The following is a 26,544-nucleotide window of genomic DNA, read 5'->3' as shown; positions in this document are numbered from 1 at the left end:
AAGAAGAAGAAGAAGAAGAAGAAGAAGAAGAAGAAGAAAAGAGAAAGGGGAGACAGACTATGATCGTATGACTTGTTTCTTTGATTCTGAATGCTTACCATCAGAAGAGCAGAAAAGAACAATAGACTGGAAATCAGAATATCTGGGCTCTAGCCTCCACCATGCCACTAACTTAAGCTGTGTAACCTTGGGCAAGTCACTTCACTTCCCTGGTCCTCAGTTCCTTCAACCAGACAGTAAAAGGCTTGGCCTGCATGATTTCCAAGGTCCCTTCTAGCTCTAACATTCTCTGCATCCAGTCATCTTGATCTATATCCAGCCACTGGACCCAGATGGCTCTGGAGGAAAAAGTGAGGCTGGTGACTTTGCATAGCCCTCCCTCACTGTAATCCAATTCACTTCCACGTCATGGCATCACCTCTCTGATGTCATGTCCTCTTTGAGAATGAAGGACAAACAACAACATTCTCTGAAAGTGATGAAATCTAACGCCTATATGATGTTGCATATTACATACGCCCTACCTAGAGCAAATTTGCAGGGTTTATTTTGCCTTCATTAAGGAAAACAAAACAAAACAAAATGTGGCAGTCCCTTTCAGCCACTTCTGACAAAGGCTTAATGTGGACTTTTGAAGAGCAGGAGCAAGAGTTAACTTTTCTGCAGTTGATCAAACAAACAAGCATCTATTAACCACCTAATACATTCATTCCAGGCATAGTACTAAGTGATGTGGATGTGAACACCCTGTTCTCAAAGGAGCTCACAGTCTGTGGTAGAGAAATATACATACATACACATATACATGTACACACACACACACACACACACACAAATAAATAAATATAAGGTAGTTTTAGAGGGTAGGAAGGCTCTAACATTTGGAAGGAGTACCAGGAAACACCTCATACTGAGCTAAATTTTGTAGACAATTAAGAATTTTAAGAGGCAGAGGTGAGGAGGGAGGGGTATGAGGTACCACCCATACAAAGACAAGAAGGTAGAAGATAGAATGCTGTGTGTGAGGAATAGCAGGAAGGATAGTTTGACTGGACCTTTGAATGTATGAAGAAGATAATGCATAACAAAGCTAGAAAGGTAGACTTGAGGCAGGCTGTAAGGAGCTTAAGTGCCAAACAGGAGATTGTATTTAATAATAGTAACAACTAGCATTTATATATAATGCTTTAAGGTATACAAAGTGCTATATAAATGTTATCTCCTTTGACACCTACAACAATCCTGGGAAGTAGATGCTATTATTATCCCCATTTTAATATTGGGGAACAGACTGAAGTTTAAGTGACTTAGCCAGGGTCACACAACTGGTACATGTCTGAGGTAGGATTTGAAAGCAGGTTTTCCTGACTCCAAGTCCAGCACTCTTATCCACTGTGCCACCTAGGTGACTCTTAATAGGAGGTCACTGTATAACAAACGATAAGCCTTTTAATTTTTCTCTTAGGAATTTTAATAATCAAAAAGGAATAGAAAATAAAATGACAACACCCACTATATATATGTAATTCTTTCCATGATTTTCTGTTATCAAATTTATTTTATTAATTAAATACTTTCTCTTTCCCTTGTGCTTGGTTACACCATTAGGGAATTTCCTATTCCTTTCCCATAAAGGTATTTTTTCCCTTCCTACTCTGTTATTACTCTCTAATAGCTGGTATTTTTAATTATTTTCATCTCACTAGAAAACTTGCTGAAATGTCCTATTAAAATTTGTTTGAGGCAGTAATCCAAAAATATTATGTATAAAAGGGGGAAAATAATAATTTCTTGGACAATACAAGTAAACCTCTATCACTGAAAATATTTTGCTCTACTCATTCCTGCCCCCTTAAGGTGTCAGAAAAAAATAGAAACATAAGAATCCTATAAAAATGTAAAGCATTTTCTGATACTATATAAGTACTCATGAGCACACATAGCCCATGCTCCGTGTAATACATACATACTCCAGTAGCTTCACTACTGTGTTACCAGAAGCGAAGGAGAAATCCTTCAAGGTCTTTCTCCCTTCTAGTTAGCTGGCTAGTCTAAAAAGGAAAGGACTGGGGCAGCTAGGTGGCACAGTGGATAGAGCACTGGCCCTGGAATCAGGATGACCTGAGTTAAAACCTAGCCTCAGACACTTATTAGCTATGTGACCTTGAGTAAGTCCCTTAACCCAGATTGCCTTCAAAATAAACAATAAAGTAAATTTTAAACAATAAAGAGGAAGGAATCCAGGCAGCTCCTTTTTGTCTTGGGCTGCAACACAGTTGTAAAATGAAGGACCTGGATTAGGATGACCTCTAATGTCATTTCCAAATCTTACTTACATGATCATCAACAGTTTAGCTCTAGTTCCTGTTTTTTTAAAGTGATCTAAGCAATATTATTGGACTATCTGAAAGTCATGATCAAAAAAGAGCCTAGATATCATCTTCCAAGAAATTATCAAGGAAAACTACCCTGATATTCTAGAACCTGAGGGTAAAATAGAAATGGAAAGAATCCACCAATCACCTCCTGAAAGAGATCCCAAAATGAAAACCCCCAGGAATATTATAGCCGAATTCCAGAGCTCTCAGGTCAAGGAGAAAATGCTACAAGCAGCCAGAAAGAAACAACTCAATTATCATGAAGGCACAGTCAGGATAGCACAAGATTTAGCAGCTTCTATATAAAAAGATTGGAGGAATGTGATATTCCAGAGGGCAAAGGAGCTAGGATTATAATCAAGAATCACCTACCTGGAAAAACTGAGTATAATCCTTCAGGGGGGAAAATGGCCATTCAATGAAACAGAGGACTTTCAAGTATTCCTGATGAAAAGACCAAAGGTGAATAGAAAATCTAACTTTCAAATACAAGACTCAGAAGAAGTATAAAAAGGCAAACAGGAAAGGAAAATCATAAGGGACTTAATAAGGTTAAACTGTTTACATTCCTACATGGGAAGATGATACTTGCAACTTCTAAAAACTTTCTCATTAGGGCAGTTAGAAGGAATATACATTGACAGAGGGAATGTGTGTGAGATGAGTATGATGGGATGATTATCTAAAAAAAATAAAATTAAAGGGTGAAAAAGAAGAATGCACTGACATAAAAGAGGTGCAAAAGAGCTTTTACAGTGGAGGGGAAGATGGGAGAGGTGGGGGGGGAGTGTGTGAACCTTACTCTTGATGGAATTGGCTTAAAGAAGGAATAAGATACCACTCAGTTGGATATAGAAATCTATCTTACCCTCTAGGAAAGCATGAGAGGAAGGGGGTAAGAGAAAAGGGATGGGACTGATAGAAACGAGGGTAGATTGGGGGGAGGTAAAGTCAGAAGCAAAACACTTTTGAGAATGGACAGGGTAAAAAGAGAGATAAAGTAGGATAAACAGGGGGAAAATAAGATGGAGAGAAATACATAGTAATGATAGCTGTGGGAAAAAATATACAGCAAGTTTCTTTGATAAAAACCTCATTTCTCAAATATATAGAGCACTGAGTCAAACTTAAAGAAATAAGATCCATTCCTCAATTGATAAGTGGTTAAAGGATATGAACAGGCATTTTTCATATGAAGTAATCAAAGCTATCCATAGTCATATGAAAAAAATGCTCTAAATGCAAATTAAAACAACCATGAGCTACCACCCTACACTGATAAGATTATCTAATTTGACAGAAAAGGAAAATGACCAATATTGCTCTGTTGGTGAAGTTGTATACTGATTCAGCCATTCTGTAGAGCAATTTAGAACTATGCCTAAAGGGCTATAAAGCCATGAATAGTCTTTGACCAAGCAATACCACTACTAGGTCTATATGCTAAAGAGATAAAATACAAAAAGGAAAAGGATGTACATGTACAGAAATATTTATAGCAGCTCTTTTTGTGGTGGCAAAGAAATGGAAACTGAGGGGATGTTCATCAACTGGGGAATGGTTGAACAAGCAGTTGTATATGATTATGATGGAATACTATTGTACTATAAGAAATAAAGAACAGGATGCTTTCAGAAAAACCTGGAAAGACTTATATGAATGGATACAAAATGAAATGAACAGAACTAGGAGAAAATTGTATGTAGTAACAGCAATATTGTATGATGATCAACTGTGAATGGCTTAGCTATTCTCAGCAATAAAATGATCCAAGACAATCATGAAGTATTTGTGATGAAAAATGCTATCTATCTCCAGAGAAAGAAGTGATAGGATCTGAATATAGATTTAAGCATATTTTTTCTTTACTTTCTTTTTCTTTTTTTTTTAATCTGTGTTTTCTTTTACAACATGACTAACATGGAAATGTGTTTTGGATAACTGTGCATGTTAGACCTATATCAAATTGCAAGGGACAGAGGGAGAGAATTTGTAACTCAAAAAATTTTTTTTAATGAATGTGAAAAATTGTTTTTACATGTAATTGAGGAAAAGTAAAATACTAAATAAAAAAAGAACTTGGAATGAAGTGGGTACCTATTAATGACTGAACAAACTATGGGACATAAATGTAATGAGATATTACTGTGATTTCAGCAATTATCAATATGAGGCATTCAAGGAAACATGGGAAGACATGGAAGAACTGATGAAATAAGCAGAACAAGAACAATCTATAAAAAAAAATACCTACAATTATGTAAGTGAAAAAAAAAAGAAGCCCAACTTTGAAAAACAATGATAAACAATCTCAGTTTTGGAGAATTGATAATGAAACCTATTTCCCTATTCTTAGCAGAGAAATGGCAGACATTAGGGACAGGATGTTGCCTATACTGTGAAATGCAATCATTATAGAGGTGAATTTTTGTTCAATCATTTTTCTTTGTTGCAAGACAGAGTTCATTTCTGGTGGCAGGAGGCTTATATCCAGGAATTATTGATGTAAACAAAAGACATTGATTTTAAAAACATTTTAATCAAATTAACTAATTGTTTATCTATTTTATTTATTTTTTCATAAAACCAACTCCTAGTATTATTTCTTAATTCAATTTTTTTATTCCCAATTTTATTAATCCCACCTTTAATTTTTAGTATTTCCAATTTAGTGTTCAATTGGAGATTTTTTTTTTTAGGCAATTGGGGTTAAGTGACTTGCCCAGGATCACACAGCTAAGTAAGTGTCAAGTGTTTGGTCTGAGGCAAGGATTTGAACTCAGGTCTTCCTGACTTCAGGATAGTGCTCTATCCACTGCACCACCTAGCTGCCCCCAACTGGAGATTTTTAATTTGTCCTTTTTCTAGTTTCTTTTTTTAATAAATTGAATATCCAATTCATTAGTATGTTCTTTTTTCTATTTTATTGATGGATCCATTTAGAGACAGAAATTTGCCTCTAATCACTGCTTTTGCTGTATCCCATAGGTTTTGATATGTTGTCTCAATATTGTCATTCTCTTTAATGAAATTATTAATTGTTTCTATGATTTGCTCTTTAACCCACTCTTTTTTTTAAGATTAGGTTGTTCAATCTCCAATTAGTTTTTAATATTTGTTTCCTTGGTGCCTTATTAAATATAATTTTATTATGTTATGATCTAAAAAGGATACCTTTGATATTTCTGCTTTTCACCATAAAATTTTTATGTACTAATATGTGGTCAATCTTTGTAAAGGGACCATGAACCACTGAGAAAAAGGTGTATTCCTTTCTATTTCCATTCAATTCTCTCCAGATATCTATCACATCTGGTTAATCTAAAATTCTATTCATTTTCTTAACTTCTTTCTTATTTATTTTTTGATTAGATGTATCTAGTTCCGAGAAAGGGAGTTTTTTATATTATATTATTATAGTATTCCTATCTATCTTTACTTGTAATTCATTTAACTTTTCTTTTAAAAAATTAGATACTATTATATTTGATGCATATAGGTTCAGTATTGATATTGCTTCATTGTCAATGGTACCTTTTATCAAAATGTAGCTAACCTGTTTACCTCTTTTAATTAAATCTCTTTTATCCATAACTTTGAGATTGCTATCCCTGCCTTTTTTGCATCAGCTGAAGCGTAATAAATTTATCCCAACCCTCCATTTGAAAAAAAAAACATTTAAAAGTCTTTATACATCTTATCAACTTTTTTATTTCTGCATATTTACATGAAAATGTACCCAATATTGACATGCAAAAAAAAAGAAACTTCTCAGAAAATCTGATATCAGTGGGGAGGCTAAAGTCCGGAGCAAACACTCCTGGCTATGTGTTTTAAAAACACAATTTTGTGTTCCAAGTCATTAGATTGGGGCTTCCATTATTCTAGCAACAGTTACTAAACCAACCAAGGATAAAGAAAGAGATGAAGTTTACAGGGAAACAGCAATAAGAGATTAGAAAAGCTGTTGAAACCCATCAAACAGAGAAGCAAAGCACCAGCTATAAAAGCTGCGGTAAGGAAAGGAGGAAGTAGAAGAGAAGTCCAGGAGGTTACTGAGATGGGAGAATTTAAAGGCAGGTCCAAATGTATTCTCAGGTCACAATGAAAGGGAGGTCATTCAATAGCATAGGGCTGATCATGACTTTTACTCCAGTTCCAAATCTCAGCTAGGTCCCAATTAATGCAAATAATAAGTCTCTTATTATTCAAAATTTTCATTGAATATTTTCATTGGGCTAGAACCAACTCTCACAATTTATATGTAATTACATATAATTATAACTTCACATAATACAACCTTTTAATGGAATTCATTATTCATACTAATTGGGGCTAAGTAACACAGAAGTATGGCAGCTCGACAACACAATGGATAGAGCACTGGGCTTGAAATCAGGAAGACTCATCTTTGTGAATTCAGATCTGGCCTCAGACACTTACTAGCTGTGTGACCCTGGGCAAGTCACTTAACTCTGTTTGCCTCAGTTACTCACCTGTAAAATGAGCTGGAGAAGGAAATGGCAAACCACTCCAGTATCTTTGCCAAGAAAACCCCCAAATGAGGTCATGAAAAGTTGAACACGCCTAAACAATAAAGAAAAACAACAACACAGAAGCACACATAGTGTTCAAGAGTATACATAGATCATTTCCATAAAAAAGTTTGTCAATAACTATGATTACCATGACTTCCTTCTGAATTATCAACATATTCACTTCTACTGTTTAAGAGGAAGTAGGGACAGAGGGTGGGAGAGAGACCAAAAGTTGCTACTGCTTTTCCCAGAGTATCTTTGAGTTCTCAGAGCTTAGCACAGTGCTTAAAAAAAGAATTTTACATGATAATTTACATGTATATTTGAAAGGAATAGCAAGTTGTGTATAGCAGATTTGCAGTTTCATGTGCAATCATCTTTTTATTGTAGTATGTTATGGAAATGTTTATTTTATTCCATAAATTAAAAAAAATTTGGAAAACAAATTTTTTAAAAAGAAGTTGCTTCTTCATTGAGGCAGCTAGGTGGTACGGTGGATAGAGTGCTGGGCCTGGAGTCAGGGACACCTGATTTCACATCAGTCTCAGGGGCAGCTAGGTGGTATAGTGGATAGAGCTCTGGCCTTGGAGTCAGGAGGAGCTGAGTTCAAATCCAGCCTCAGACACTTGACCCTTACAAGCTGTGTGACCCTGGGCAAGTCACTTAACCCCGATTGCCTCACTAAAAAAAAAAAAAAAATCAGCCTCAGATCCTCACTAGCTGTGTTCCCTTAGGCAAGTCACTTAACCCCGATTGCCTCACTAAAAAAAAAAAAAAAATCAGCCTCAGATCCTCACTAGCTGTGTTCCCTTAGGCAAGTCACTTAACCCTTGTTTGCCTCAGTCTTCAACTACAAAATGAAGATATTAATAGCACCTACTGCCCAGGGTTGTTGTGAGGATCAAATGATATATTTGTAAAGTGTTTTAACAGTGTCTGACAAACAGTAGGTACTAAATAAATATCATTAGTATTATTATTTCTCAAGTGAAACTGTTCTCTCAATAGTTATCAATGATCTCCACATTCCCAAAATTATTAGACCATAGTATTTATAGTTGGAAGACAGATTAGAAATCATCTAAGTTACAGGAAAGTCAAATGACTTGTCCAATGTCATACTAGTGGTAAGGAGAAAAGCTGAGATTCAAACCCTGTTTCCCTGAGTGTTTTTCCCACTCTATCCTAAGGCCAGCAAGAGACTTTCTATAATATAGGATGAACATGGGAAAGATGGCAGGGGAGAGAGGGGGATTGGGAAGAAAGACTGAGTTAGGAGAAAAGTTAAGTTTTGGACATGTTGAATCTGAAATGTCTATGGATCATCTAGTTTGAGATGTCCAAAAGGCAACTGGAGATGTGAGAATGGAGATCAGGAGAAAGGAGAGGGCTAGATAGATAAGTAGATCTGAAAATCACCTCTATAGAAGATAAAGCTATGGAAAATGATGAGATTACTTAGTGAAACAGTATACAGAAAGAAGAGAAAGAGGGCCCAGGACAGATCACTGGAGGATATCTATGGTTAGTGGACAAAACATGGATAAAAAGCCAGTAAAAAGAGTATGAGAAGGAGCAATCAGATAGGTAGGAGAACCAGGAGAGAGTAATGTCTTGGAAGCCTACATGGAAGAGAGTATCAAGAAGAAGGGGGTGACCGATAGTGGCAAAGACTGCAGGAAGGTCAAGAAGGATGAGGATTGAGAAAAGGTCGTTAGATTTGGCAATGAAGAGATCATTAGTAACTTTGAGGACAGCAGTTTCAGTTGAATGATGAGGTCAAAAGATAGACTACAAAGACTTAAGAGGAAAGGAAGTAGATCCTCTGATTGAAGAAGATAAAGCAAAGAGGATTGCTTTTAAAGTCACATGTTGAATCCATTATATGCTTAAAAGCAAAAGAAGACTACATAATAAAATATGCAATTTCAAAATAAACTTTCTTGCACAGAGATCTAATCACGCCATCCCTGTGCTCAGAAATCTTTTCCAGTATGTCCCTATTGCCCAACAAGAAACTTCAAACTCCTTTGTTGGCCATTCAAGGTCGACCACAATCTGGCATCATTTTACCAGTTGGGTCACTCACTGCTTTTCTTAATAAACAATACATTCCAGCCAAAGTGAACTACTCCTCGTTCCTCCAAAGGTCATTGTTCTTTCCAGCGTCCATAACTTATATTACTCCCTATGACTGAAACATCCTGCTTTCCTCTGTTAAACTCCTACTTAATGCCAAAGCTCAAGAGTTCTCAATGATTCCTTGTCGATAACAATCTTTCTTTTCAGACTTCCCACACAGAATACTTTGTTTAGCACCTAATGTATTCAATGGATAATGCCATCTACTACAGTTATTTGTGCTTGCTATCTTATCTAGCTTCAGTAGGACAAGGATCAGTTCTATTTTATATTTTCTTCCTTTTCCCACCATATAGCATAGCATTCCACCCTTTGGATCATGGCATCATAGACTATGATCTGGAAGCCACCTTGGAGACTGTCTAGTTCAACCCTCTCGTTTTATATATAGTGACAGAGGCGCCAGGAGAGATTAAGTTAGATGCCCAAGGTCAAACAGGTAGCCATAGAATTGTAAATTAACAAACTAGAGTTCTGCTTTACAAATCAGTTTTTCCAAGTTTGGGTAATGTGGATCAGTTTTCCAGAGATTGACCACCCATGGACAATCAAAGTTTTGGACTTTAAGTTCCCTGGACCAAGGGAGATTACATTGTGTTATAGCAAACTTTGACACCTCAAGACCATAGCACTGAAGAAGTTATTTGAAACATGAGACTATGTATAAATATAAGAAGAACATGCCCATAGTTATAAATTATTAGTGTGTATATGTGTGTGTGTGTGTGTGTGAGTAGGGTTCAACCTATCTTTTGTGTTACAAATAGAGAAAGATCACTTTCTGATGATGAAATCCGTTGTTACATTATCTTTGGCCATAGCTTGCCAATCCCGATAGTCAAATGTTAGCCTGATTTTTTTTTAAAGTGAATAGAGGGGCAGCTAGGTGGCGCAGTGGATAGAGCTCTGACCTTGGAATCAGGAGGACCTGAGTTCAAATCCAGCCTCAGACACATAACACGAGCTGTGTGACTCTGGGCAAGTCACTTAACCCCGACTGCCTCACCAAAAAAGCAACAACAACAAAAAAAAAAGTGAATAGAATCTGCAAACAATAGGCCAACAATCTTGTCTCTGATTCCTCAGAAAATTCTAGAACAGATCACTAATGAGATGGCTAGTGAACACCTACAAAATGAAGTACTGACAACAAAGAGGCAGCATAACTCCATCAAGGACATATCATGCTTGAATGGTCTCATTTCCATTTTGGACAGGGTTAGTAACTAGGGGAAAGATAAAAATGTAGTCTACCTAAATTTTAGCAAAGCTTCTGATAAAGAATATCATACTATTCTTGTGGAGAAAATAGAGAGAAGATAATACAGTGGGATAGAGCCTGAGCTGGTTGGATAATTCTGGAGTGTGTTGGTAAATATTTAACAATCATCTCTTCTACACACAAAAAATGTAGACACAACACACTTTTAAGTTTAACTGATATTATCAACACTTTCTTAAGTCTAGAGAATCAACAAAACAATAAATCAACCCCTGATTTGGGGGGATTGTTAATTTCCAAGGTGTAAATATTCACACTGGAAATTTAACAACTGGCTCTACCCTGCCCTTTTCCCCTACTCCCATCCCATTTACTCCCTTAGAGTTGGCTCTAATACAACCATGGGCAACTCAAAGAGTAGTTGTTAACGATTTCATCTTAACATAGCAGATCATCTCCAGTGGAATACACTAAAGGTCTACGTTTGGCCTCGAATTGTTTTACATTGTTAACAATGATGTGGGTAAGATGGCAAGGTCATAGAATTTGTAGATGACACAAAACTGGAAGTAATAGCTAATCCAGTATGACAATCAGTATGTAAAAAGATATCAGTAGGCTTGAATAGTGTGCTAATTCTAATAAGATGAAATTCAATAGTAATAGAAATAATAGGACATTGAATAGTAAAGCCTTACAATTGGATACAAAAAAAAAATACAAGACAAGGTAGGCATGATTAATTAGCAGTTTGTTTAAAAAAAGATCTGTAGATTTTGGTGGACTGACAGCTTAAGATGAGTCAGCAATGTAATGTGGCTGCCAAAAAGAGCCAATGCGATCTTGGGCTACATTTAGAGAAACAGGGCACATCCAGGAACAAGGAGGTGATTGTCTCACTGTACTTTGCCCTCATCAGACCTCATCTGAAGTACTGTGTCCAGTTCTGGACACAAGTTTAAGAAGGAATTGATATACTAGAGAGTATCCAGAGAATGGATAACCAGTATGGCAAATGACCTTGAGCCCAAGTCATATGAGAATCAATTAAAGGAACTGGGAATATTTACCGTGGAGAAGACTAGACTTAGAGGGAATGAGATAGAATGTTCAAGTCATGTGGAGTAATAATTAGACTCATTTTATTTGGCCCCAGAGGGGAAAAGAAATGATAGGCAGAAGTTGCAAAGAGGCAAATTTATGCTTGACATCAGGAAAAAAACTTCTTGAAATTAGAATTGTTCTAGAGTAGAATAGGCTTTCTCCAGAAGTGGTGGGTACCCACTCCTGGGAGGCCTTTGAGCAGAAGCTGGACAACCACTTACAGGGTATGTTATAGCAAACATTCCTTTCGGTTATGAACCTGTTGGCCTTTGAGGTCTTCATCAGCTTTCAAATTTGGTGATTCTGTGGTGGTGGATAGAGAACAGGTCTAAAAGTCAGCAAGACAGGGATTTAAGTCTTACCTCTGACATACATTGCCTATATGACCCTATGTGAGTAAATCACTTAACCTCTCAGGAAAGTAAGACTATAAGTGGTCAAGTAGTTACAGATTTGTACTGGTAGAAAGAATTTTCTCACTGAAAGCAGATGGTCCAGTCAGAAAAAAAAAAGTGCTATTAATTAGTTAAAGAGTCAGAACCACGTATTTTCAGTTTCTTTGTGTAACCCTCACTGCCAACCTTTCACCCTATGTCCTGCTGGCTCTGTGTGTATCCTGTTTAGGCTACTGAAAACTTTGAACAACTATCACATTAAAAAAAAATCTAAATTACTAAAGAAGGAATGAGCATTATATTTTAAACTCCTAGTGAGAAAGGACTATGCCATCCTTCTGGGTTAACTTTTCCATAGCGTCATGGATTTAAAGCCATTTAACACATTTTTATGGGATCAACCAATTTGAAATAGGACAGTATATTATACATTATGTAATGCTACTTCCATGGTTGCTCTGACCTTGGGAGATTAGTGAAGACTTTCCAGAAGTCCAGTGGAAAGACTTTACTAAGAGGTTTGGGATACCGTAGGTATGCAAATGTTCAGGAAAAGAAGTCCTTTGAGTGATCTATCGCATTGTTATCACCTTTTACCCACCTCCCCAGACTCATCTGCTGCCCAGGTGGGGCTGCTTGGGTGAAATAGAAGTCACTAAATGCATTCCTTCAGGAGAGACAGAGGACCATTAGGCTTACCATCTACCTTCCTATTACCTCTAAGCTTCCCTCCAGGACCTATTATCTGCCCTATTTCTATGCCATGCAGTCCCTCAGCACTACCATAAACTTTATTCATGTAACCGAAGGAAAAAACCTTGGCCTTAGGCCACCCATTCAGCTGATAAACACTTTGGACTTGCAAGGTTTTCTACACCCCCCTGCAGATAAACTTTCATTTATGTGTTATCTCCCTCAATTACAGTATAAGCTCCCAGGGTACAGTGGCTATCTCACTTTTTCCTGTTGGTATCACCAGTGCTTAGCACATATAAATCACTAAATAAATGTCCTTCCTTTCTTCTTTCCTTCCTTCCTTCCTTTCATCTTGACATAATGAATAGACGGCTGACTTTACAGTCAAACAGACCTGGTTACAAGCCTCTCTTTATACACACACACATACACACACACATGTATGTATGTATATATGTATGTGTTTGTGTGTATATATATATATCATATATATGTAATATATGATATATATATATAGTTGCTACGTAACCTTAAGCAAGTCACTTAACCTACCAGTGTCCCATCAACACTCCAGTACTATAAGTTACAGAGGAGATGCCAATTGCATTAGTAGAAGAGGTTCTTTACCTCTTTACCCAGAGCTGACATAAACTGACAAAGTCATAAGTTTGGTTTAAAAAACAAACTGTTTTTGCAAATCTCTCTAACATTGCTTTTAAGGAATTCCCTTCCTCCCCAAACATCATTTTGCTTAGCACCTTGTTTTTAGGTACTCATTAAGGAGCTCAGGCAGGTTATGCCTATTTAAAGAACCAAAGATTTAGAGCTGGAAGGAACCTTCATTTTATAGATTAACTTGCCAAAGCTTTTAGGGTTATTTCTACCTACTCTGTATGTAATTTATATGTGACTGTTTATGTACACATCTCCTCCAGTAGAAGGCAGTTAGGTGCTTCAGTGCATAGATTAGCAGATTTGGAGTCAGGAAGAGCTGAATTCAAATCCTCAGAAGTTGTAAAATCCTGGGCAAATCACTTAATCTCTTTCAGCCTCTGTTTCCTCATCAGCAAAATGGGTGTAACAATAACTTTTATCTCAGAGGTTCTTAAGAGGATCAAATGAGAGGATTTGTAAAGTACTTTGCAAACCTTAAAGCACTATATAAAATGTAGCTATTATTATACAAATATATGCTCCTTGAGGGCAGAAAATGTTTTTGCTTTTTAATTGTTATCTCCAGAGTTTAGCACTGTGCTGGGTTCTTACAAAGCTCTTAGGAAATGCTCCTAAATTACATAATTTGGAATTGAGAAGAGAGGTTAGGTTAAAGGTAAAGCTTTGGGAGTAGTTTGTATAAAGGTACATAACAATTTATGAGACTGCCATGAAAAAGAATGCCCAGTTACGTAATTAGCAAGAGGTAAAGCCTCTATTTTTGGAGGCCCCAGACTACAGATGCAATGCACCACATTTCAACCCCATCTCATCAAAAGCATGTAAAAAGAACAGATTTAAGCAATTGTGGGATTCCTTCTATTAACCTAAACCCAGGACAAGAAACATATGGGAATATGCTGGAATGGCTACACTTAGAAAGAATATATAGGATGGCTACACTTAGTAAGAAGGGCCAGAATTTTTGAATAAGAGAAGTGAGAGAAATATACGAGGTGCAGGACAGGGAACCGGGCACAGTTAATCTAGGAAGAGATTAAGCATCTGAAACAGCTGCCCTGCCCAAGGGATTTTGTTCAAATCCTAGTTCTTGCAGTGGGAGAAGCAAAAGAGATGAAGAGAAAGTTTGATTCCCAAGAAATATCAACGCAAGATTGCCTTACTTCATATCTACATGCCGGCGGGCATGAACTGACACATCTTTATAGACACTTAGATTTCATAGGTTTCACAGATTGTAAAGCAGGAAAGGGACTTTAGAGATAATGTAATTTAAGCTCCTCATTTTACAGATGACAAAAAACAGAGGCACAGATACGTGACTTGCCTAAGGTCACACATCGAATTGGTGGCACACGTGGGGCAGATAAGATTCTACCATAAAATTACAGTCACGACTTCATTTTTTTTCTTTTCTCCCAAATAGGATACAGATTCCTCTTTCTCCAAACCCAAACTCTGAGTTTGATCCCCTACTGCTTCGCCTAAAACTCACATCCAAAAGTGAAGCTCTGATTTCATCTAGGAATGCTTAGATCACTCCCAGTTCTTAGAAGCAGCTAAGCAAAAGTTTCCCTAAACAAGCCAAGTGTCCCCTCTGTGGCTTGGAGAGAAGGGGCGGGGCTGAGCAGGATGAGGGCCCATCAGCTTGTGCATCTGCCCAACCCTCCACCCAATCTGAGCTCCAGTTGCAAGAGGGAAAAGGTTTTTTTTTCCTTTCTTTCACCCAAAACAAGGTGGACAAGTCCCTTCCCAAATCTCTTCCTTACCACACTCCCTCCCCCCATATTTCTCCTGTCCTCTTCAACACCCCCAGCGACATTGCGAGGTATCCGATTACCACCCTGGGCTACTTGGCTGAACTTACCCAGCAACTCGCTGACCCGCTCCTCAGTCAGCGTTAAGGGTTCGTCGAGGCAGCTATAACCTTGCCCCTGCAACAGCAGCAGCAGCAGGGGCAGCTGCGGCGGCAACGCTAACCACTGGTAACTCCTCTCCCGCGACATCGTACCGCTTCCTCCCCCCTTGCTATACTCTAGCTCAGCCACAACTGGAAAACACTTCCAGAAGAGCGGAGAGGCGAGCCCCGCACCGAACAGCGGGAGCAGAGCAGACAACTCCCTTCTGCGTTTTCTCCTCCCTCTTCGCCCCCCCCCCCACTCCCACTCCTCGTCTTCCCTTCCCTAAACCTTCAATCCAGACACCCCTCTTACTCACACCCCTCTTACTCACACCCTCAGGCAGATTGAAGGAGGAGGAGATCCACGCCTCTCTCTCCGCCCCCACCAACTCAGTACTAGGGTACTAAAAGGTCATAAACTTTTTTCCCCGCCCTACCCTCTCCAGCTTGGGAAGGGAGGAGAAAGAGGAAGTGGGTCAACTGCCTATCCCATCCCATCCCAAAAATTCTTGGTTTTTGGGGTGGAGAAGAGAGTAGAGGTGCAGACAGGAGCAGCCCTGTGCTCTCTCCTCTCCAGGTCCTAACTCCCCAGCCACCTACCTCCCTCAGTCCCAAGCTTTCCTTCCTAGAGGTGAATAGGGTAAACTGAGCTCCACTCTGAACCCAAGTCCACTCAAAGCCCTATTGCCCCGCTCCTGGGACACAAGAATGTTTCCTGATTGAAACTCCTGGAGTACTACTTTAGAATGTGGCCCCGCAGTATTTCTTACACACATACATACACACACACACACACACACACACACACACTTTGAGAATGAGATCTTTCAACTAGATAGTCAATATTTATAGAGTAACTTTACAGGGTTTGTAACATATTCATCTGTGCTAAAAAGAGACATGTAATGGATAAAGCACCGGCCCTGCAGTCAGGAAGACCTACGTTGAAATGCTTCCTCAAGTACATAACACTTACTAGCTGTGTAACTCTAGGCAAGTCACATAACCCCAATTGCCTCGCCAAAAAACAAACAAACAAAAAAACCTGAGGAAGCTATACTCCATTGCGCTGAAATCATCCTCACTTTTTTTGTGTGTATTCCTTAATTGTATCCCTTCCTGAAGGCTAGATTAGGGTGAATGAATGAATGGAAGTGTTTATTGAGCACATATTTGCATATGATTAGGTCTCTACCAATCCCCTCCTTGATACCCTGTTCTTTGGCCTCCTGAAACTGTACCTTCATCATGCATATATTAACCCTGGCAGTTAAGCAGCTTCAGTGGCATTGGATCTGGAGTCAGGAAGACCTGAATTCAAATCCAGCCTCAGACACTTACTATCTGTGTGATCCGGGACAAGTCACTTCACCTTTGTGTATCTCAGGTTCCTCAACTATAAAACAGGGTTGCTTTTTTTTTTTTTAATTAGGCAATGGAGTTAAGTGACTTGCCCAGGGTCACACACAGCTAGTAAGTGTTATGTGTCTGAAGCTGGATTTGAACTCAGGTCCTCCTGATTCCAGGGCTGGTGCTCTATCCACTGCACCACCTACCTGCCCCTCTCAGGGTTCTTGTGAGGATTGAATAACAAAATTTTTTAAGCACTTAAGACTGTGCCTTGAACATAATAAGAACTATATAAATACTAGCTATTATTTTATTAACAACTCTTTTTTGGTGTTCTTTGCAGACTTCTTATAACTTTACAGTACCTATACCTCAAGGTTGGTTCATCTCTTTTCTCTTTCTACATCCTTTTTCTTGGCAGTCTCATACACTGTCTCCCAAAGCTTTACCTTTATACAAACTTCTCCCAAAGCTTTACCTTTAAGCTGACCTCTCTTCTTTATACAAACTACTCCCTCTTTATACAATTTATACAAACTACTCCCAAAGTTTTACCTTTAACCCGACCTCTCTTCTCAATTCCAAACTCACATCTACCTGGAAGCCGCTTTATATTTTTTGTCAAAATCTGCTTCTTCCTCTGACTTTGTAATTTTTATTAAATGCATTATTATTCAGTCAGACTCCTATGTTTGAAACCATGTTAATATAGAAGTGGGATGTATAGGATGTTAAGGGAGGAGTAGCACCTCTGGCATGAGGGCTTGCCAAGCCCTTTTCAGGGCTGCTCATCCACCATCTTTAGTGTCCATCTGATTCACCCAACTCTCTCTCACCTGCGGCTCCAAGAAGCAGTAGTAGCATGTGCAGCTGCCACACCCCAGTAAAATCATCTCCTCCGACAGGTTAAACCAGGTTGAAGGGTAAACAACAACTCAATCCCGGTGAGTGAGTTAGGGGGATGTCTACCCCAAGCATATGAAGACTTCTGGTGTAATGGGCAGATGAGAACAGTTTGTTCTAAGGATCCCGAAGGTCCCTGAAGCAGGAGCTATGGAGTGCTTAGAGCTTGGTCAGATATCAGACACCAAGGTCATCCACTGCTTCCTAGGCCACCACCAGTCATCTTGACTGGTGTCTTGCCACTGAACTTCAATGACTCTGGAAGAGAAAATGAAGCTGAAGACTGTGCAGCTTTGCCTCATTTCAGTCCAATTCATGGGCGAGTTAAGACATCATGTTAATGGTCCTCTTCTAAAAAGGACAAACAACAATATAGAAACAGTGCTCTGTAGCATATAGACTGCTGGACTTAGAATCAGGAAGATTTGGGTTCAAATCCAACCCTGTAGTTACCAAATGTGTGACCCTAGGCAAGTCACTTAATCTTCTGGAGCCTCATTTTCCTCATCTGTAAAATGGTGGTAGTAGCACACACCTCAAAGATGAAGCATCAATCAATCAACAGACATTTGGTAAGCACCTTTTGTGAGCCAGGCTCTGTGCTAAGCACTTAGGGATATAAAAAGAGGCCCACAAAGAGCTTACAAGCTACTGGTCAAGATCAAAGGAGATAATGATGTATGTCAATTGCTTTGAAAACCTTACAGAGTGACATAAATGTATAATTTTATTACCTTTGATTCTTCCTTCAAATCCCAGCTTTGCCACTTACCACCTAGTGAACCTTGATCAAGTCATTTAAGGGTACTGGGCCTCAGTTTCCTCATCTTTAAAATGAGAGGATTGAACAGATGACTTCTAAGGTCCCTTCCAGCTCCAACATATGATTTTATGACCCCTCACTTCTTATATCTAATCAATTACATGGTTCTAGCCATTCCAATTCTATAAAGTCGCTCCCATTTGTTCCTTTCTCTCTATTCTTGCTATCACCAACCTAGTACAAATTCTTATTACCATTCATCCTGATCATTACAATAGCAACCCACTATGTTGTCCTGCCTATCTCATTCCTTACCACTGCTAAATTGAATTTTCCTCATACATAGATCTGGCAACCTCCCTTTTCAAAACATGGTCCCCTCTTGCCTATAGAGAAAAGCTTTGCCTGGTCTTCCAAATACCTGGCTGCAAACTGCCTTCCCACACTATCTATATTCCAGCCAAACTGTGCTACAAATTGTTTCCCACATGTGTGTCCTGCTTTCTGGCCTCCATGATTTTGTTCATGGCATTGCTTATACATGGGATGGTTTATTTGCTCACTAATCCCTAAACTATTCGTACTCCTTCCTCACCCACAACTATTAGGATCATAGGTTTATAATTGGAATGAACCCAAGAGATCATCTTCTCCCCCTTCCCTCCCACCCAATCATTTTATAGATGAGGAAACAGGAAAAAAAAAGGGAAACAATTTGACAAAGGTCGCATAGGTAGTAAGTAGCTAACGTAAGACCCTAACTCTTTTGTCTCCGAATCCGTGATACCATGATACCATGCTGAGATTTCCTCCACCAGGACTCACAAAGCATTTTGAACTTCTCTAATAAACTTAACACATTATCTTTAGAGATGGGACTGGATCTGTGATTTCATTGGTATAAGGAACCCCAGACATGGGGAAACATCATATACTAGTGTCCATTGGCACTGCCTTTGTAATCTATGGTTGTAGAGAGCTGCCTAGAGCACTAATAGGTTGAATGATTTGTCCAGGGTCACCAAGCCAGTGTATGCAAAGATAGGACTTGAACCCAAGTCTTCTGGTCTCAAGACCAGCTCTCTGTCAAGTACACCAGGCTGCCTCTATTTTTTATTCTAGTAATCTCTACCTGTGTAATAAATCCATTCCTTACACTAGACTTGCTCAAAGAAACTCAAGTCAGTGATCATGTTTTATAAAAATGTTACGTCTCTCATATCACCTAGTATCCAATGGATACTTAGTAGATGTTTGCTGAATTAAATTTAATTAAGCACTATATGAATGCAAACTATTATTAGTATAGTATTTATTTCCTAATTTCTTATTACTGGAAGAAACATGCTTAAACTATTATGCACAAAATATTATATCAGTTATTTTTGTAGTGGCAAAGAACTGGAAACTAAGGGGACACTAATTGGTGAATGGCTGAAAATTATGGTAAATGAATATAATGGAATATTGCTGCCCTATAAGAAATGATGAAAAGGATAGACTCAGAGAAACCTGGGAAGATTTATATGATCTGATGCAAAGTGAAGTGAGCAAAACCAAGAGAACCATCCATCCATCTATCTATCCATTTATCTATCCATCTACCTATCATCTATCTACTTAGCTTTTTTTGAGAACAATGTAAACAATACTTGAAAGAAACAACTTTGAAGACTTAAGAAATCTGATCAATTCAGTCTCTGGAGGGATGATGATACAGCATGCTATTCACTTCCTAAGGAGGTGATGTATTCAAAATATATGTTTGGACATGGCCAATATGGAAATTTGTTTTGCTTGACTATGAGTATTTGTTATAAGGTTTTGTTTTCTCTTTATTTTTCAGTGTGTGTGTGTGTGTGTGTGTGTGTGTGTGTGTGTGTGTGTGTGTGTGTAGAGGGAAGGAGGTATGTGTGTGAAGAAGAGAAAATAAATGCTTCTTAATTGAAAAAAATAAAATTCAATAAAAATTAAAAAAAGAAATTCGGGGGCAGCGAGGTGGCGCAGTGGACAGAGCACTGGCCCTGGAGTCAGGAGGACCTGCGTTCGAATGTGATCTCAAGCCAGACACTTGCCCAAGTGACCCTGGGCAAGTCACTTAACCCAAATTGCCTCGCAAAAAAAAAGAAAGAAAAAAAGAAATTCATCTAACTCAGAGTATCACTTGATAAATCTATTTTCTTTCTCTAAAAAAAAAAAACCTCTGAGGATTTTTCTTTTTTCTTTTTTTTTTTTAAACAAGCATTTATTTGGTCTCTCATCCACCCAAATGAAAAGGAAAAAAGAAAAATAAAAGCAAAACCCTTGCAACAAAAATGAATAATCAAGAAAAAAAAAGTTTAAAAATGTATGTGTCATCTTGAATTCATCACTTTCTGTTAAGAAGTGGGTAGCATAATTCATGGAATCACTTTGGTCATTGCAGTGATCAGAGTTATGTCTTTCAAAGTTGCCTTCATAATATTCCTATTGTATAAATTGTTCTCCTGGTCCTGCTCACTTCACTTTGCATCAGTTTATGCAATTTTCCCCAGGTTTCTCTGAATCTATTCCTCTCATAATTTCTTATAGGACAATAACATTCCATTATATTTATATACCATAATTTGTTCAGCCCTTCCCCATTAATGGGCATGCTCTGAGTTTAATGAGTCTTTTCCCTAGTTACTGGGGTCTTTGAGTTTATCAAAGACTAGGCTACTACATTCTTTTGCTTCCCTATACCATGAAGCTAATCTATTTCACTGATTGATTTGTATTTTTTAACCAGTGCCAAATGGAAAAACCTGAAGATTTTAATACCTCATGTTTGTATCATACTTTAAGGCTCATAAGATGCTACTAAGAAAAAGGCACAAAATAACATCTGAAAATAAATTGGGTAAAACTTATTTCTTAAATATGAATCAGCAAGCATTCAGTAAATGCCACCCTTCCTCAGTTGATTCTAGATGCTAAACTGTGCAGAAAGGATCATCGGAAGTCATAGAGTTTAGTACTGAAAGCGACCTTGGGGATTTATTAGCCTAATTCCCTTCTGTTTTATAGGTGAGAAGATGAAGCTCTGAGAAGTAAAATGACTTATTCTAGGTCACATATCTAGTGTCAGAGCCACATTCTGGACCACAAAAGGGAGATGATAAATCCCTGTGTCTGGGGAAAGAAGATTGCTTTATAGCACTATTTCCCATCCTAGAGGGATAGAAATGTAGTGTGTGGGAGAACCCAGAAAATATATGCCATCTTGTCACAGGAAGATGGTGCCTGCTGACTTAGCATATTTAAATTTTGACAAGGCATTGGCAAATGGCTGATTATTGTTGTTCTTGATTAGTGATAAGTAAAGGGGCTATATCAGGAGATGCGGTGTTAGCTTCGATTGTGATTTACCCATTTTACTAGTTATCTAATAAATTTTCAGGAACTGGGTAGGAATGTTATTGTATAGTTGTCACAGCCCTTTTTCACTAGAGGTTTATCCCTTATTCTTCTTTTTAATTCCTTTTCTCTGTTAGCTGTTCCTTATGTTGTCAGTCACTTACTGCCTCTGGTTTTTTTGGTAGCAAGAAATAAATTCCTTTAATTAAATTTATGTATTTTTATTACCATACAGGAGAAGAGTTAATTGATATGACTATTGTGGTGACAGATCCCAATAAAAATTGTTAGCAATTCTGCCTTGTCTTGGAGCATGGCATGTATGAGCAAGTCCTTCCAGAGATGACTAAGAATGACACAGACTTGAATGCCATGCAAGAAGGACAGAGAGGGCTCTGTATTGACTAGTTTATAAAGGAACACAGTTCAAGGCAGTTTGGCATTGTTCACTTTATAATCTATGGCCTCTAAGTGAATCTAGTTGAATTGTCCCTTAATGAGAGCATCTCTGAGTTATCACTAGACCTTAAAACAAAGACAAGCCACTCCCGGATAGTAAGTTAGGAGTCTAGGAGGGAGCATTAACTTTGTCAGGTCAAGGCAATAAAAATGCAGTTCAATAAACATTTATTACCCTGCTGTATGCAGAGGCCTAGGAAAGGCCTTCAGCTATATAAAACATGACCTAGGGGTTTGCTCTCAAGTATTGTAGTAGGAACCATATTGTATAAATAGAAATAGCCAAAGGATATTCTGATGGCTTTGAAAAATCTACTGAACTTCCCTAGAGTCTAAACTTAAGAAGAGACTTGGGAAGTATCTAGCCCAATGAGTAAAAAATATATTTTGGAAGGGACAATAATCTTTTCTTTTTTTTATCTTTTGGGCCGGGCATTATAAATTAATATTTAACTCTTGTTTTCATTCATATGAGTAACAAGAATTCCCCTAAGTTGGATGGACAATTTTATTCTCCAGTTGTTGAAAACAGAGTTACAAAACTTAAGAGAGATTATAGAGTCTTGGAATTGGAAGGGACTTCAAAGGTCATCTACCAGGGGTGGGGAACTGGATGGGCTGCATGTGAGGACCTAGAGGGCCACATGTGGCCTAGAGGCTGCAGGTTCCCCACCCCTGATTGCAGCCCAAGCCTTATGCTAATGAAGAATTCTTCCCACACCATCCAGTTAAGTGGTGAACTAACTTCATTTAAATGCCTTAGGTGATAAGGAAGTTACTACTTCACATGGCAAACCTGCTTCTGTGTAATTTCTACCATTGCTCTTAGTTATGTGATCTAATCCAAGGGTAGGGACCCTGTGGCCTCGAAGCCACATGTGACCTTATAGGTCTCAAGTGCTGTCCTTTGACTGAATCCAAATTTCACGTTGTTTTGTGAAGTTTGGATTCAAAGGGTTGCATTTGAGGACCTAGAGGGCCACATGTGGCCTCGAGGACGCAGGTGCCCCACCCTGATCTAATCCCTCTTCCACATGACAACCTTTTAACTATCTGAAGATGCTGAGGAGGGGCCCAGGCTGGCAGTCCTTCATTCATTCCTCTTCCAGATCTGCTCTTGACTTTCTAGGCTCCCCCTTACGCATTAGCTTCTATCTCACCCTGGATTTTCTCTTAGCACCGGAGGCCTTCTCAATCTCTGCTATGCTGTCTCCCTTTTCCCGCTGGTGAATTTCTCCTGTAGCCTCTATTTGGGGGAGGAAACCAGGCAGACCATTCTTCATTCCCCTCCTGGTTGTGCTTCTGATCCTCTGGACTTCACTACCATGACCCGATGGAGGGACCTTCCCTTCCCTTTTCCACTTTTTAGCTCTCTCTTGGGTCTTGTCTTCCCCATTAGAATGTAAGCTCTTTGGGCACGTTGGTGGTGCAGTGGATAGAGCACTGGTCCTGGAGTCAGGAGGGCCTGAGTTCAAATCCAGCCTCAGACACATAGCTGTGTGACCCTGGGGAAGTCACTTAACCCTATTGCCTAGCAAAAAAAAAGAAGAAAAAAGAATATAAGTTCTCCTGGGGCAGGACCTGTCTTTCATTTCACTTCTATTTGTATCTTGAGCCTTTAGCACAGTACCTGGCACAGATTAAGTGCTCCTGGAATGCCTTGAGTATCAGACTCTTTAGTTGTTGTTTTAACAATATTTTAACAATAAATCAATAACAATCAAAATAGCAATCAAAAACAATAAATCAAACCCTAATTTGTAGCATTTGCCAATTTCCAAGGTGTAAATACTTATACACAAATTTAACAATCAGCTTTCTGCAACTATTGATACAGCTAGTACAGCTTGCTCCAGCATGTCTTTGCCTGGGTTCTAGTCTGAGCTCTGCCACAAATAAGCTACGTAACCTTAGGCCAGGAATTCTTAACCTTTTTTATGTCGTGGACTACTTTGGCAGTCTGGTGAAGTCTGTAGATCTCTTCTTTGAAATCATGTTTTTAAATATATAGGATTACCAAGAAACCAGTTATGTTGAAACAGAGTTATCAGAATTCTTTTTAAAAAATAGGTCTTGGACCACAGGTCAAGAACCCCACTTAGACAAATAATTTCATATCTTTGGGCCTCCATTTTTTCATATGTAAAATGAGGGGTTTGGATGACATATTCTCCTAGATCTCTTCCAACTTTAACGTTCTTGATTGAAATTATAATTCATGATTGAAAGTTCCAAAATGTCTAATGTCAGAGTAGGAAGAGATAATGTAAATAAAACCAGGGAGAGATTGAAAATAGGTAAAAAATTATAGACAGAGGCCTGCCTCCATCCTTCTTAAATGAAGCTTGTTAAGTGTGTGTGTGTGTGTGTGTGCGTGTGTGTGTGTGTGTGTTTCAGAACTGGGTCATATGTAGGTGATGGGGTTTGGCACTTGCCTAGACCTTCTGAGATGACTCACCCATTTGGAAGATTCTGGGAGACCTGCTTCTAATGTTTAAGCCACCTGAGCATCATTGGGGCTTTTTTTGCTACATTCTTGTTTGAGGATGAATGACTTCTTTACTTATGCCATGTTATTGGGTGAAAGGGTCCTAGGGCCTCCTTTCTCCCTCCCCCACCTTTAGGCCCCTTGTAACCTTGAGAAGCAGGTCTGGGTCTTTGGCTTTTTCCTTCACTCATTCTTTTTCATTTTAGGTTCTAGGAGTGGAATCTCTGACCTAGATCCTTGAGCCACAGGGATTCATCAGTTTAAGAATCCAGGTCAAGTGTTGCTGCCAGCCTAGCAGCACATCCTTGAGGAGCAAGGGTTGGGGCACAAACCCAGGAGAAGCCAGCTCTGGCACTGCTGGCTTTTGACTTGAACTCAGTGGGATTACTGCTAAGTAGGAACTCAGCTAAACAATGGGCCTAGTCTTCTTTCTTAAACCCTAGATCAATGTGGTGTAGGGAGATGGGTGTTATATTTCAGAGAAATTGGGAGTAAATGTTTCTATGTTGTTTTTTTTTTTTTTGCTATATCTTTAAAGTAAATATCACTTTGTAAAATAAAGCTATTTTTTTTAAGGCAATTGGGGTTAAGTGACTTGCCCAGGATCACACAGCTAGTAAGCGTCAAGTGTTTGGTCTGAGGCCGGATTTGAGCTCAGGTCCTCCTGACTTCAGGACCAGTGCTCCAACCACTGTGCCACCTAGCTGCCCCTTGTAAAATCTAACCATGTTAAGTGGTTAAAGAGAACTGGGCGTTAGTTGCTAGACTCCTAAAACCACACGGTTGGTAGAGTCTCCAACCAATGGCAGAGAAAGTCTCTAATCCCTTGAGTACTAGAAAACCCTAGAAAACATCTATTGGCATTTTCCAATATCCAAGGTATAAGTGATTACAATGAGAGTTTAACAATCAGCTGCACGAGCTGCTGCCAGCATACCCCTGCATGTAATGGAGGGAGAGAAATGTCATAGGCTTGGCCTGGAGAGAGTGGAGCTTGAGCCAACCAATTTACACATATTAGAGTAGACAAAGTACTAAGAACTCAGAAAGCTTCTTCTATATTATTAGTATTTCCTTTGATTGGCAGCAAAAAAGTTCTGATTTTAGGCAATAGGTTTTTTAAAGGGCTTTGAGGTGTTTAGATGAGTAACAAACGATCAAAACAAAGTGCTAGCTCTACATTATAAGAACACTATTTATTTAGTTACTAGCTTCCTACATAATAGTTTATATTACAATTCACCTGCTTGGGAAAAAACAATTTATTCGCAAATGTCCAATAAAGAAGTATCTGTCTGAAATATATAAATGGAGAGAATAAAGAAATATTTCAGGGCAACTGGAGAGCTTAATATGTAAACTCTGCCAATTGTAAAATTGCAAGTTTATTTTTTGTTGTCATTCATTTTGACTACTTAGTCCTCTCTCTCTTCCTTCCTTCCTTCCTTCCTTCCTTCCTTCTTTCCTTCCTTCTTCCTCCCTTCCTTCCTAAAACTTTTAAACATCTAATCCATCCAAAGAACTATTCCAGGCAATGGAAATACAATAACAGAACCCCAAGCAGACCTTGCCCTCAAGGAACATATATTCTACTGGAGGTGATACAACATTTGAAGATAGCTCAATATGAGATAATTTTAAGAGGGAGAGCTCCTGAAGGGAGATTAGGGAAACTTTCCTGGGCTAGGAAATAGCTTGGCACATTTATGCATTTAAAACAATAAGAAACTTAAATAGATGGAAGAATATGCAATGCTCATGGCTGTGCCATGCCAATATATTAAAATGACAATGATTCCAAAATCAATTTATAGTTTAAATACTATACCAATCAAACCATCAAAGAGATACTTTATAGAACTCAATGAAATAATAACAAAATTCATTTGTAGAAACAAAAGAGCTAGAATATCAAGGGAAATAAATTTTTTTAAAGGCAGGAATGAAGAAGAAGGTCACTTCCAGACCTCAAACTGTATTATAAAGCAGTAGTCATCAAAAACATTTGGTAATGGTTAAAAGATAGAGAATTAGATTAGACGAGGGAGAATCAGCCTCAGTGGGGGCAGCTAGGTGGCGCAGTGGATAGAGCACCAGCCCTGAAGTCAGGAGGACCTGAGTTCAAATACGACTCAGACCAAACACTTGACACT

The 26,544-nt window shown here is 38.6% G+C and overlaps 1 protein-coding gene across 1 annotated transcript in view; it reads right to left on the bottom strand.

Moving 5' to 3' along the window:
- Positions 1 to 15,263, bottom strand: part of PLA2R1 (phospholipase A2 receptor 1) — a 166,545-nt gene extending 151,282 nt beyond the window's left edge. The window contains exon 1 of the mRNA XM_027866204.1: positions 15,018 to 15,263. Coding sequence (XP_027722005.1) covers positions 15,018 to 15,156 — 139 coding nt within the window. The 5' untranslated portion in view covers positions 15,157 to 15,263. The remainder of the gene's footprint in view (positions 1 to 15,017) is intronic.
- Between the last annotated feature and the right edge of the window lie 11,281 nt (positions 15,264 to 26,544).

This window comes from Vombatus ursinus, unplaced genomic scaffold, assembly GCF_900497805.2.
Source record: "Vombatus ursinus unplaced genomic scaffold, bare-nosed wombat genome assembly UNPS02014779.1, whole genome shotgun sequence".
Classification (NCBI taxonomy): Eukaryota; Metazoa; Chordata; class Mammalia; order Diprotodontia; family Vombatidae; genus Vombatus; species Vombatus ursinus.
Note: the sequence above shows the minus strand (reverse complement) of the source record. Positions and strands in the feature narration are given on the sequence as shown.